Genomic DNA, 14,268 nt, shown 5'->3' with positions numbered 1-14,268 from the left:
GCTGAGATGAGTAATATGAGTGCTTACTTATCAAGAGTATTTTTTAACTACAACAGGCTTCTAATATAGGTTGTAATCTCTGGTGACAGTCACATAACTAAGATTAATCTGCCATGTTGACTAATTGCTGTGCTTTACTGTTTGGTTTTGGAAGACTGCAGAAATGTGCATTAGTAAGGTACATTGATACAGGTATGAGACCATCACACATTAAAGCATGCATCCCTGCATATATGAAGTTCTTCACCCTGTCATCTCCTCTACACCGATCTGTGGTTTGGATGCTGGATGCATGTTAACTGTAGTATGAACAAATGGTTGCGTATTGTGGCAAAGCATCTCAGTGGTCTTCATGGCTGAAAGCTTAGTAAGAACCTGTGAACCGCAGACTCAGAAAGTAACTCAGAAAGTAACATCATTACCATAAGTTAATTTGCCAGAGACTTTCGCATTCAACTTTCAGCAAGGTCTACATTAGTTGCCCAAGCAATAAAACATAGCTTATGTGAGTACAAAAAAAAATGAAATCCAACTATTACATTAATTTGTGAGCATGCATATGTGGTTGTGGCAGGATGGCATGATTCAAACAGAAGAGGAGCTCCATGCTAAGAAAATGATGTTGTAAGAAAAGAAGCACAACAGACAGAGTTATGAGTTAAGTCACCTCCTTGTCCCACACTGTGCTGCACACTCATGTATTTGCTCTCCAGCTGCAAATAAAAATGGCCAAATTCATCAGTGCTGGATTCATTACAAGTTTCAGCAAACTCAGCAGTTTACTGTCTTACAGACTCATACTGTACCTCTCGGCTATCTCTGATTGTCAAGGCTATCACTGATAGAGGTTCACAACTTTAATCTATCTCTACTAAACTCAATGGCATTTTGAGAAAGGGTGGTTGATTACTCTCACCAAATAATGACAGTTATTATAGCTACAGCTTTCTTTTACTTCAGAAACTGCATATTAATTCAATGTCTCTTAGTCTGTCAACATGTTAAGTTAGTATTATTAATAATATTTAAAAAGTGGCCCTAATCTGCCTCTATGGCACAGATTGTGGCCTAGATGACCAAAGACTGATTATAGGCTTGGGAAGCTAAAGAGTCTGGTGGGGTGGAGAAGATATAGATGGCTTACATTTGCATGCTCACCTGGCAGGGTATGTTTCAGTGGAGCGTCCCTCTGTATCAACCTGGCACACTAAAGAACTGGCATAGGTTAGTGTCTCTGAGAACAGGCAATGGGTGGATGTGGGTGGTGGGAGAACATGAATGATCCCACACCCAAGCTGACAATAGTAAACCTCCAGGAGACATGTCAAGGCATGAGCACACTTCTGTATTGGGTTCATAGGCAGTCTCTGTCCCTCCTCAGTGATGTGGACCTCATGTGATGGAGGAAGTGGCAGACAAAGGGCTGCGTAACAAAAAATGCCATACTAGCTTCCAAAATGGTGGCTCCATGATTGGCTTCTGCCTTATGTGGAAAGAATGGACTGAGAACATCTCTCTCTCTCTCTCTCTCTCTCTCTCTCTCTCTCTCTCTCTCCACATGAGGAGCCAATGGACCAATAGATTAACAGGGGTTTATAGTTGCCAGGCAGCAAGGTGCCAGCAATAATACAAAAACTATTTAAAATGTACCTCATCTGGTATCTTTGTCACTATTTTTGTCTTCATCCATGATTCTAGATATAAGGCATTGAGAGCTTTGTTTCCAGGTCCTGTTTCTCTTCAATGATTCTACACTAATCCTTTTGAACAACATTCTGTATTGAATATTAAAAAAATTTGCATATCCACCTGAGCAGTGAAGTTAGAAAATATTTTCTTTTTAAATTTTTTATTTTGCTAACCATGAAAACTTACTAGGTGCAAGCCTTTTTATAGGAGTGAATTGGGAGCAATGCTTAGCTAAGTGACTTTCTCAGAGTCACACAGAAGGCAAATGGACATAGTAGGAATCAAACACTGGGCCAGAGGATAAAGATCATTAGCAGTTCATAGACCTTAAAAACATGTTTAAAACATCATGGCAGCATGTTTCCTACACTAATTATTTTTTGGGATTTTTTTTAGGATTTTAAATATTTTGACCCTACAGGGGCTGGCATATTGGCGTGGTTTGGATAATTGAGGTTTCCATCCAGTATCCCAGAAATCATTGTTTGGCTCAAAATGTTACATCATGCAGGCCTCCATTTGCCTAAATTTCCTGTCATTTCATAGATGTTGAAAAGTAATAAAGTAAGTAGTAAAATACAAAGTAGTAAGTAAGTACTGCTGCATGCTGGCTCCTGCCTGCTAAAGAAAACAGAAACAGTGCAAATGTCACAGAACACACCCAAAGTGCTGTGTACTGCTGCCTTTTTTTTCTAATTTAGTTAAATGTTGTATAATTAAGACAATGAATTCTCCCATCGTCTCCCTCCCCCCATCCATAACACTTCCCTAGCTGTAAAAAGTCCTGAGGTAATTTGACCTGCTAATTCCATTGATTTTGGCAGATCTAGCAGGGTGCTTGACATGTATATTTTAATCTTTGCTAGCATTTTTCCTGTAGAGGGACATTTTTTTGCTGCACTATACCATGGCCCTACTGACTGCAATCACATCCAGTAAGGTCTATTTATGCTCCAAAAAAAATCCTTATTCAGTCTATTTGCCAGCCTATGTTTTAATATGCTGGTGGCTTGGTTCATACTAGTTTGATTTCCACCACCATTCATCTCACCATTTTATACTCAGTTGCCCAGTGTAGTAACCACAGCTACCCCTATTTAGCCCTCAATATGCAGCTACTGATTTCATTTCAGGTGTAAGGTGTTTCAGCTGCACTGAATAATTGTGTGTGCTGTGCTTGGTTGGTACTTGGTGTTTCTTCAGGTTTATGTTATGAGCTACTCTACTCTATATTAAGCCACTATGATGATGTTGCACTGCCACCTCTGATACAGGGTTTCTTTTAATCTTTCCCACACACTGCACACACTCAGCAGTTTCAGCAGCAACAGAGCAGAGCAATACACCACCTAAGCATCATTCATTTGCCGCAGAATGTACAAGCATTATGCATACCAAATGTGTGTGTTTTCCAAACATTGTGTTTACTTACTACTACTGAAAAAATGAACAGCACTCAGGCTGGGGAAGGACAAGGGACAAGGAGCCATCAGAATGAATAGGTCTATTTTATTTATTTTTTTCAGATGATCAGATGGCCACTCACTGTGGGGAGGGGGGGGGGGAAAAAAAAAAAAAAAAAAAAGTGCACTGCCCTGGCCTCGATGATGTCAGTAATTGGGCGACTCCAAAGCTTTATTCAAACTTAATCCATACAATAGCTGCCAGCATTAACAGGTTTTAGAATGAGCTAATATAATCAGAGCTGTATGACGATGGAAACAGTTTTATCCTTCTGTAGAGAGACAGCGTGTTGAAAGACAACATGCTAATGCCATCCAGAGGACCATATAATGTGAAGCAAGGCACTGCTATATGGCCTGTAGTATATGTCATCTGTGGCCCCATGAAAAATTGCCATATAATATAATGCATGTTGTCTGGCACATTACAACTTCCTAGGATGAAGAAGCAGAATGTTAGCTCATTGCTAACTATGCACTACCGATTATGTTATGAGGCTATATTGACAAGACTGCTAAAAGGGAACAGTGCTCACCATTTCTGGGAGCTACTGGGAGCATGCTGCAAAAGGTGGATAATAATCCCTAAAAACAAACTGAATGTACTAGATGGAAACTTAATGTAGAGTTAGGTTAGTTAATGAACTGGCATGCAAAAGGCATGTGCTGTGTGATAGATTTTTGTGAACTAGAAATATTTGTCTTTATCCTTGGACACCAAACAGTATAATGTTAAATAATTTCCTTACACCACTGATTCTATCTCAGTTTAATACAATAAAAAGTATTTGTATCTTAATAGAACATCAGATAACTCCCCCTCTTCCTTATACTAAAGTAAGAGGACAATGGAGTACTTACCAGATTCTCAAACACATTTTCTGGTTCATACACTGCAAGAGTTTCATTGCTGGAAAAGCCAATCTCTCCATTTGCAAGGTCTGGAGTAATCTGCAGGGAAATGTTGGGGATGTTACCCAATCTGGGACTTATTGATGAGACCAGTGGAGTTATGTTTATCAACTCAACAGTATCCAGCTAAAGGAAAAATAATACAATGGGTCAGCATAACTCAGATTTAAAATAAGGAAAGCTTTCTAAATCAATTGGTTAAGTTTTTACTGAAACAATTAACTGTCTGCGTAACTATTTATATACATGCAGTATTATCTACTAGAGCAAGACATATAGTTATCTGGCTCAAAGGTGAACTAAAAAAGAAAATAGCGTTAGCAACCTAGAGAAAAAAAAACTTTTAAAAAATGCGACAGTCTGAAGTCCAGCTTTGAAGGAACAATTTTGTATTATGGTGGAAGCAGGCCACTAGGAACAACATGCATCTAAAAATGTCCACTATATACTCAGTGGATAAAAATGATTAATACAAAGTTTATTTCTTTATTTACTCACCAATTCATTCATCACGTAAGTGAGTGAATTTGCTCTGGAAGCATTTTCAGCCATCATAATAGGCAGTAAATAACAGTATGTATGCAATATACACCATACAGCATAACACGTATAGTACAGAATCATGTATATCATAATGCAGGCAAAGGTACACATGCAGACATAGCCAAATGGGCAAGTGTGGCCCTGGTACCTGAAGTATAGAGCAGAAAGCATAATAAGCAGCAGGTAAAAAATAAGGTATGAGAAAGTATGATGAAGAACTTACATGATGATGTTTACTGTTCATCCAAAATATTTTTAAAAAGCAATGTGAACTGAAAAATATATAAATTGTTAGTAGCCCTTGATCAACAAGATCATTGTAAAGAACAAAGGTTTCCTTTTTCTCTAAAATATGGAGATCTTTGAGATGATTAATTTTAAGAGGCAGAGAATAAGAGGATTCAGAAGGCAATCTATTGCTATTTTATCTGAAAGATTTTTTTGTTAAAAACAATACTTTTCTTGTAATATTTTTGTTGAAGGAAGATTAGAAATAACACAATTTTGAGATCCTACCTAATCCACATAGAATACATGGCACATAACATAAACAGCAAAACATACCATATAAAACACAGCAGCCAATCAAATTACTTTCCAATTGTGCCAATGCAAGTTTTATTTGTTTGTAAAAAATCTACCCACTTATATCTTCTTGGTTTCCACATATATTACGTTTTGCACATTGGGAGGGTTGAGAATCAAGTAACAGAATGCATTAGGCAAAACTATAAGATGAGCAGCATTGCACAGTGTGGGTCATTTCACATACACAGTAAGCATGGTAGCACAAGGTTGTGAATTACCACAGCTATCACTGTATGCAAATGAGCATACAAATGAGATGGAAATGAGCAACATTATGATAATGAGGCCAAAAGCAAATGCAGTGAGGGTTAAGGTATTTGCTACTATATCACATGATGGAACTGGTTATAAGTCGGTGGTAGAACAAATCAGAATTGTATAAAAACTGAGTGATGAGCTGTGAATGTTAGTGTAGTTGTACTCCATAAAATCCTGGTGAAGAGAGAGAGATGTGACTAAGGTATTAAAGGATGCAGCAGGATTTGCAGAAATGCACATATTTCAGGTCTCCCTTTCAGCCATTAGCAGCAGAAATATGCATCTGTAAAACTAAACAATCATGTAAATAATGGACTACTACTATGTGGACTTAGACACTGCACCTATGTGCCGCTCTCACCTACAGACTAATGGGATGAGTTAAATACCCATTCCTGTGGATATCACATAATGTGTAGCATTGACAATCCTTCCTGCAGGAACCTTCCAGCAACTAACAGGAGGCATGGAGGATATACCCCACACATCTGCATAATGGCTACAGCAACAGTTTCTCAAGGCCATATTACAATGCAGGGAGGAGTATATGTGATCTCCACCTACTGCAGAGAAGAGAGAGAAACAACACCATGTGAGTGTTCTGTGACATGACTCAGTTCTCTGAGATACTCGGTATACCAACTACACTCAAATTGACATCAAGGCCTAACTAGCGATATAAGGACAATGTAATACTAACCATAAGGGACTAAGTTCCATCAACTGCCAGGTTTGCAACATACAGGGTGCAATATACAATATGTCAGTGCACTATCCAGACAGTGCACATGATTCCTGCAGTGGGCACGAGTGACCTGTATCACTGATTTGTGTAATGTGATTTCCCTCAGGGATATGTTATTGGAAATGTCAAATATTCCCTGGAGCCATGGCTAATGGCACCAGTATGAAACCATGACACTATGGTAGAGAATGCATCCATATCCACACTGCTGCAGATATGCACCATCATTGAATTTATTTTCAGAGGGATAACTTCCTGTTTCTGCTGCTTAAACAGCTCCAGTGTTGCACTGCTACATGATCTGGAAACCTGCAGCAAGATATTCACTGTGTGTGCAAAGTTACATAGCATTTTGGTACAGCAAGGTATTGCTATCAGAAGAGAGGATGTTCCAGAGCCAATGGTGGAAGAGGGGACCTGCGCAGAACTTTGTGGTGGACCTGGCTGCTAAGAATGAAGTCAGAGGTAAGGGGTGTACGCTATGCCATTGTCTAATAGGCAGTGTCTGGTTAACAATTATGGGCCAGATAGACTATACATAACAAAGAGTGAAAATGATCCATGAGATGCAAAACAAGGTTATGCTATACATACTGCATGGAATAACCACACTGTGAATCAGACATAAACTATCCAAGTAACAGAGCATTGAAAGCTGGGCACAGATGTCATTGTATGCACAGATGAGTAGGAACACAGTGTGTTTATATACATGTGCATGTGTGTCTGCATGTGTGTGATGGCCTGGAGAGTGTGACAAGCTTGGAAGATTGTACAGGAGAGTTCAGTTTTTGACTAGGCATTAAGTATTTGTGGGCTGTTCTGTACTTGATTGCTATTTGTTTAAACCCTTTCCAAGAGAGTTGGGATCTATCTTTCCAGTTCAGCATAATATAGAATTTAATTAAGGTAAAAAGAGTAATTAATATGTGTATTTGTAGTGTTGTCAAGCCTGGAGGAGGGATATGCAGCAGAGTAAATTTCCAAGAAAGGGTAGATTTCTCATAGCCTAGTTTTTGTAATTTGATCTTTAGACAGACAAACCAGAGTTTAAAGGAGCATTTACAGCTCCAAAATATATATATGTAAAATATCCGCCTTTTGAGAAGCACAGTTTGGGCAGAATGGGAGGTTTTGGTGTCAAACTTATGTAAAACAGTTGGGGTAAGATAAGAATTATTGAAAATCATTAGTTATGTATAATTACATTTTTAAAGGGGATTGATCTTGTAGTTATTTAGATGGATAGAATTTTTTGATTGAGAGTAATCATTGGGTCTAGCTCAGTTCAATAGTTGGAGATGAGAACTTCATTTTGGTATTTAATCAACATAATAAGTTTATATGTATTAAAAATCATTTTCTTCTTCATTAATAGGAGGTTCCACAGAATTTTGCCTGTATTAATGTCATTTCATTAAGTTTAGGATTTTCCAGGTTTTTGGCACTCAATTCTCTGATCAGTCTCAGAATAATGGCATAGCTTTTAGGAAGGTCAAGTGCTAGTCTCAACTCTGTTAAAGACTGTTTTCTAGGGGTTTAAAGATCCAGTAGACATTTTCTTTTTAGGAGAAGGGAATTGTTAAGGTTAAGCATTCTATTGTTAAGTTCAACATCTGGGTTAAGGTGTAATGGTTGCAAGGTGTTGAAGGCATTGGATACATTTAAGATATGAAATGAGTTTTTGAAAATTGATTATTTATATTTTAAGGATGTGTGTAACTTCATATTTTAGACTTTCCTTGTTAAGGAAGGGAAGAGCTTTAAAACTAAAGTTGAAACTTTTAACATAATTATAAAAAAGTTCTATTGAGACCAGTGTCCATGTCTTCATATTTGGGTTATAGTCAGAAATAGTTACAAGTCTGCTAGAATTAATAATGTCATAATATAATTTGAAGTCTGGAAGATTCAGTCCTCCTTGATTTTTAGGTTCTACCAGTTTTTTATACACAATTCTGACTGATTTAGGAAACCATAAAAAATTGGACAAAGAGGAGTGAAGTATCTTGAAAATTTTGTTGTGTACTATTTATTTGAAGCATTAAAAACATATAACAATCTTGGCAATATGTTCATCTTAACAGCTACTTTTGATAGAACTGAAAGTTGGGTTTTATTCCATCTAAGTAGGTCCTGTTATATTGCTTGCCAAATCTTGGTAATATTACTTTGGTAGAATAATTTTGAGTTTTGTTGAAAGGATATTCCCAGATATTTCAAAGAGTGGCTTAATTTGATTTCCATTGTGAAGGGGTAGGCAAGGAGTTGGTAGGATGAGTTAATTGGGGAAATAAAGGATTTCTTTGGATTTAATTTATAATTAGAGTATTTAGAAAATATATATATATATATATATATATATATGGAGTTCAAAATGTTCTACATGTCAGAATTAGGAAGAGTGAACTACAAGTTTACATCATCTGCAAATGCTGAAAGTGCTATTCTGGTGTTATATAGAATTGGTATGTGGTGAAAGGTTTTCTGCATAGAAAGTAAAAACAAGGACTCAATGTATAGATTAAAAAGGTAAGGAGATAATGGACAATCTTGTCTTGTTCCATTCTTAATAGGGATCTGGGGAGAGGTGACCTTATTGATATATAATAATGTATGAGCATTGGAGTACAGTGTATTAATAGACTGAATGAAGCTAGGGGGTATGCCGAAGTGGGATAAGGCTGAAAGACAAAATCTTAGATTTAGTCTGTCAAAAGCCTTGGAAGCATCAATTGCAAGGGCAAATAATAACATATGATTTTGGCTGAAAAGATTTATCATTGCATCTAGTATAAGCACATTGTTGCATGTCTGTCTGTATTGTATAAATCCTTATCGGTTAGGTTATATAATACCAGGGATAATGGATTTTAATCTGTTAACCATTATTATAGAAAAAATGTTAAAATCCAGGTTAGTCAAGGAACTAGGTCTATAATTCCAAGGATTTTTAGAGTCAGTATGTTCCTTAAGGATAAAGATTGTTTTAGAAGTATTAAGATGTCTATCTGAAATATTATTATCTTTTATACAGTTAAATAAATCAAGTAAAATGTTTGTATTATCTTTTATATAGTTAAATAAATCAAGTAAAATTTTTGAGATTTTCTGACTGAAAGTTTTGTAGAATTCTGCAGTGAACCCATCTGGACCTGGGACTTTGTTAGGTTTAAGGTGACTTATATACATTATTATTTCTTGCTGAGTAATAGGAGATGAGAGGGATTCTTTTTGAGTTTGGTTAAGTTTTGGGAAATTAAGTTGACTTAGAAAGTGGTCTATCTCTTGTTCTGATAGTGAGGAACATTGAGCACCATAAGACTGGGGATATAAGTTTACAAATAACTGGATTATTTCTTGGCTAGTATAATATGTTTTCCAACAAACGAAAAGAGAAAACTACCAACAGTCCTAAGTGGAAAATGTAAAGGCAAGCCAGGCAGTTTTTTCAAAGCTTTACTAAATTCAAATGCATCTCTTGTACTAAGATTATATTCGCTTTGAATTTAAAAGCTAAGTGAAAAAATAACTTTCTCTTTTTATTCATTTGGATCTTACATTCCACGAATCAATAACCCACATTTATGTCTTTACCTGTGAACATTGAAAATAATGGGTAGGTTAAACTGTATGTATCTTAAATAAGTAAAGGAAGGGCACTCAACCATATTTGGAGGCAAATGGCACCTAACTCGCCCTACATTAGCTCTATGCCTAGTCACGAGCCAACTTAGCCTGGAAGAGTAGTATAGAGTGGTAGTAAGAGACAGAAGAGGAAAACCTTGACACAAATCTAAATAAAGAACACATCTAATACACATTTATTTTATAACAACTGTTCTTAGAATAAAAACACTATACAAGAAGGATAAGATTAACATAACTTTCCCAAACACCTTTATAGCCTATCACTTGGCTCCTAGCAGGTAGATGAGTAGAACATATGGGGTAGATAGCTGGGGAAGTAAAAGAGGAAAGAAGAATTATAGAAATCATCTAAAAAAAGTCGATTAAATAAAATAATTCTAATCCCAATAAATCCACACCAGCCATGTCAGCAAGTATTATATTAGCAATAACCTCTATGTATATTTCTAAGGGTCACATTTTAGTACACTACACCCAACATTAGTAGGAGACTTAGCATATTTAACATATCTATGTAGTAATGAAAGCAGTAAAACCTCTTCTCACACATAGCAAGTAATGTCATATACCCCCTTACGATAGGAGGAACAATATAAGTAGGTAGAATTACAAATACAATGTTAGTACTTGATCATAGTACCTGAGCCAAGAATTTGGTTTATAGAGCAGGTGCAGCTATTCTTGTAGTGGTACTATACATATATATAAAGTTGGAACATCTATACTGATACATATAAGGCCAAAATATATTTTAACTCTAATGCATAGCAACTAAATACAGCATTTAAACTAGTCTGTCAGTATGTAATAAATGAGTTTTCATAGCTCATATGGCAGGGTTAACGAGACTGATAGCCCAGAGTCATTATGATCATTATCTGTGACCATATTTTGATAACTGACAGTTTAATAAAGATTAGTGACTGGTCTCATAGCTAAGACACTAACCCATTTCCAATACTAAATTTAAGGTTGAACTCATATAATATGAATGAGTTATATTGTCACAATATGACATTAATATTATCAATGTAGGAAGATAACTTGAACCACAACAATGTCTCAGCAAATGCAACCTTCCTAGAATAAGAACAAAAATGTTTTAACAGAAGAAATATTGATTAATATATAAAAAGAATTTTCCAGGTAGTCAATGAATAAATTCTCATTCTATAGTCTACAGTAAAAATGTATAAATAATATGAGAGTATAAATGAAAATGAACGCGTACAACTTGACTTGAAAAAAAATGGAAGTATAGGTTAAACCATCTTGATAGCAATAAGTGCTGCAGGTTTCAACTTTCTCGAGCACTGCTTGCTTATTGGTGTGGAGATATAGGTTATCAGAATCCTTTAGTACCAAACAGTTTGTGCCATTACAAAAAAGAGTTTGTCAGTGTCTCTTTTTGTTGTATCGAATAAGCAGAGAGGTGTAAAGGAGTCCAATCCAGCATAATATGCCACTGATATAGGTAGCTATGTCTTAGGACTTTTAGAAACCAGTACTATAGTAATCTACATCACAAATAATGGCATAATTTTAAAAAGACCTGTTATGTATCATATTCACAGTATCTGAAATGAATATTAAGAGTGATATTACTGGAGTACAAAAACCCTAATTCCTCATACACCGAATTTAAAAGCTTCTAATATGTATAGACACCCAGCAGCCAGAATCAGATAAGTAAGTAAAATAAGTAACATCTAATACCATAAATTATTTTAACTACATGTAAATGACTCTTTTATCAGAAACTCCTCCTGTTATTTCTTTATTAAAAATTGGGTGCAATTGGGCACATAAATATGAGAAGGGACTGACTTTACTCGAGTGACCTACAAGGAGAAAAATTCTGAGTAAGTTGTCTTATATCTAAATACATAGATAAATGTCAGAAATTAAATACTGAGTAGGAAAGTTAGATATTGCAACATCTAAACAGGGGTCTAGTGGGAAACAACTTGAGCCAGATTGTGAGAAAAGGTATCAGACCCACTACTATGACCAGCAGAAGTACAATCCTAGATGTTGCTTTCACATATATATTTGATCAATTATCTCACCTGCTATGAGAGATCATTGTCAAAGTCTGACTACCTGGAATTTTAAAGCTGAAAAACTGCACTGCTACCCAGATCATACTGACCCCTATCATTCCCCAAACCAGTGAATCCTTGCAGGAAATGGAGTTATGACAAGTAAACTGGGAGCAGGTATACAGTTTTCAAGCTCTAAAAAACTGTACTGTCAGCCATCTGTAATACATTAATGCCCACAATCAATCAAAAAATATTCAGAAAAGCCAGTGTTTTCAGTGAAATATATATATATATATATATATATATATATATATATATATAGATAGATAGATAGATATAGGAAAAAGAACTGAAAAATATGAAGATAAGAAATGGTAATGAATATGTGGCCCTAGAAGTAGTAGTAGACACTTTTTAAATAAACAGGACAGGCTCTTTTTGACAATAGCTCTTCAGGCTCATTTCTAGTACAAATCAACTACTGTCTTACTCCTCTTTTGACATAGGTGACGGATATTGGGAAAGAGAGGATAGGATATAAGTGTAAACCCAAATACTTGTATAACTACGCTGACCAGCGGTGTGCAATCAGTGCAAACCAGGGTAAAACCCGGTATTCTAGCCATTCATAATCTTAGAAGTAATAAGTTAAATCCATCCATAAATACAAGATTTAATGATTTTTGCAGATTACCTTATGAAGATCTGGTTTATTAGAATGCTTCCTGCAGGTAATTTGTAGAATAGGTGGAATCTATATTGTTTTGTAAAGCTGACCATATTTCTTCTTCTTTGGAAGGGAATAAACTTCTTAATTTAAACTCATAAGCTGCTTGTATATTTTTCCAAATACCGTGACATCAGTTAGACAATGTTACACCTCAATGAGCTCAAAAAGTGGTTGTTTCCCTTTAAATGGATGCAATATGTTGAAACAGGAAACTAAAGTAGTCGCAGAGTACCAGGAATGTGGGGGTAAGCTGACTTCATGTACATGCAGGTACAGATGAAGACTCCAGTTGGAAACCAGAACTCCAGGACAACAGGACTCATTGGAGAAGTTTAGGGCATTGAAAACTCAAATTATATCTTGCCCACCATCTTTGGATATGTAGAGATAAAGAAAAGTAAACATGTCAATACATCAAGAGACAAGCTCCTACTGCAATCAAAGATTGATGGTTTCATCATCAGGTAACTCTTTAAAGGCATTTAAAAAGGCATTTCTTGCATCTTTAACTGTTGATGTTGTGTACTTAGTGCCATTATGTTGGAAAGAAAGAGCGTTAGGATATCTCATTTGAAATTTATTTTTTTCTGGATTAAATATGAGCAAAAGGGAGATAGCTTTTGTCTCTCCTATTTTATTTGCAAAAGTAGATCTTGTGTCAAGAAGATTTTATTGCCAGTTCATATAAGGTACTACTTTTTTGGCAGCTGAAAGAATTTTTTTAAATGTCTTGGTAGTTTAATATTTTACCATGAACATGTCTAAGTTTTTTCATTGTTTTGTGAGAAGCGGACTGCTCGGTGAGCTCTTTCGATGATTATTTGTTTTGCTTCTGTCGTATTTTCCAGTAGGGAGTCAAGTATCTGCTGGATCATTTCCATGAGTTTGGGCTGTTCAATCTGTTCAGGGATTCCTCTAATAATTATGTTATTACGCCCGGCTCAAGCTTCATTGTCAAGGATTTTTTGATGCATCTCCTGCATATGTTTAGAATTAGATTCCAATTCCTTCTGCAGATGGTCTAGTTTGATTTAATTCTCTAGGACTCTCGCCTTCAGTTTTTTCCATTCTGTTGTCGATTTTGATTAATAGACTCCTCAAATGTCTGGAGCTGATCAGAGAACTTTGTACAGCAGACTGTATTGGTTGTAGGGCCGTCTTTAATTCTTCAAGTTTGTAAGCTGTTCTGATTTGGTTTATTTGCCATTTTACTCATATCTTGTTGTTTCCCACTTCTGAGTCTTTTGGATAAAATATCTTTTTTAGGTGTTGCTACTACTGAAAATTTTGTTTTGGTGGCATGACTACCCATAATATCAGCTTCGATTGACATTTTTAGATTTTTCTTTACTTTCTGCAAAAGATAGACACACCTCATGGTTGCTCTCAGGCAGGAATCCCAGGCACAATCCAAATTAATCTTCCTCCTTTTAGCTTTTTTTTAGATTTTTTTTACAGTTTTAAAGTATTTGGAAGGCAGATTATAGCAGTAGGACTACAGTATTTGTCTTATTTAGTTGAGCTCTATACTGATTTGATTAGATTATTGAAATCCCTACAGGAGCCAAGGAACAACAGTGTTCATAGGACTGCAGCCATCTTGAAATCACCTTGCACTCTGTTTTAACTAGTCCAAGAAACACT

General features: G+C 35.9%; 1 protein-coding gene across 1 annotated transcript in view; it reads right to left on the bottom strand.

Moving 5' to 3' along the window:
* The window catches only part of ADGRV1 (adhesion G protein-coupled receptor V1), a 3,979,741-nt gene that overhangs the window by 3,709,961 nt on the left and 255,512 nt on the right, over window positions 1-14,268 (bottom strand). Inside the window, exon 9 of the mRNA XM_044064182.1 lies at window positions 4,014-4,190. Within this exon, the coding sequence (XP_043920117.1) occupies window positions 4,014-4,190 (177 nt within the window). The remainder of the gene's footprint in view (window positions 1-4,013; window positions 4,191-14,268) is intronic.

Source organism: Protopterus annectens, chromosome 2.part2 (genome assembly GCF_019279795.1).
Source record: "Protopterus annectens isolate FY-2018-M chromosome 2.part2, PAN1.0, whole genome shotgun sequence".
In the NCBI taxonomy this organism is placed as follows: Eukaryota; Metazoa; Chordata; order Ceratodontiformes; family Protopteridae; genus Protopterus; species Protopterus annectens.
This window is presented reverse-complemented; position numbering and strand designations above follow the sequence as displayed.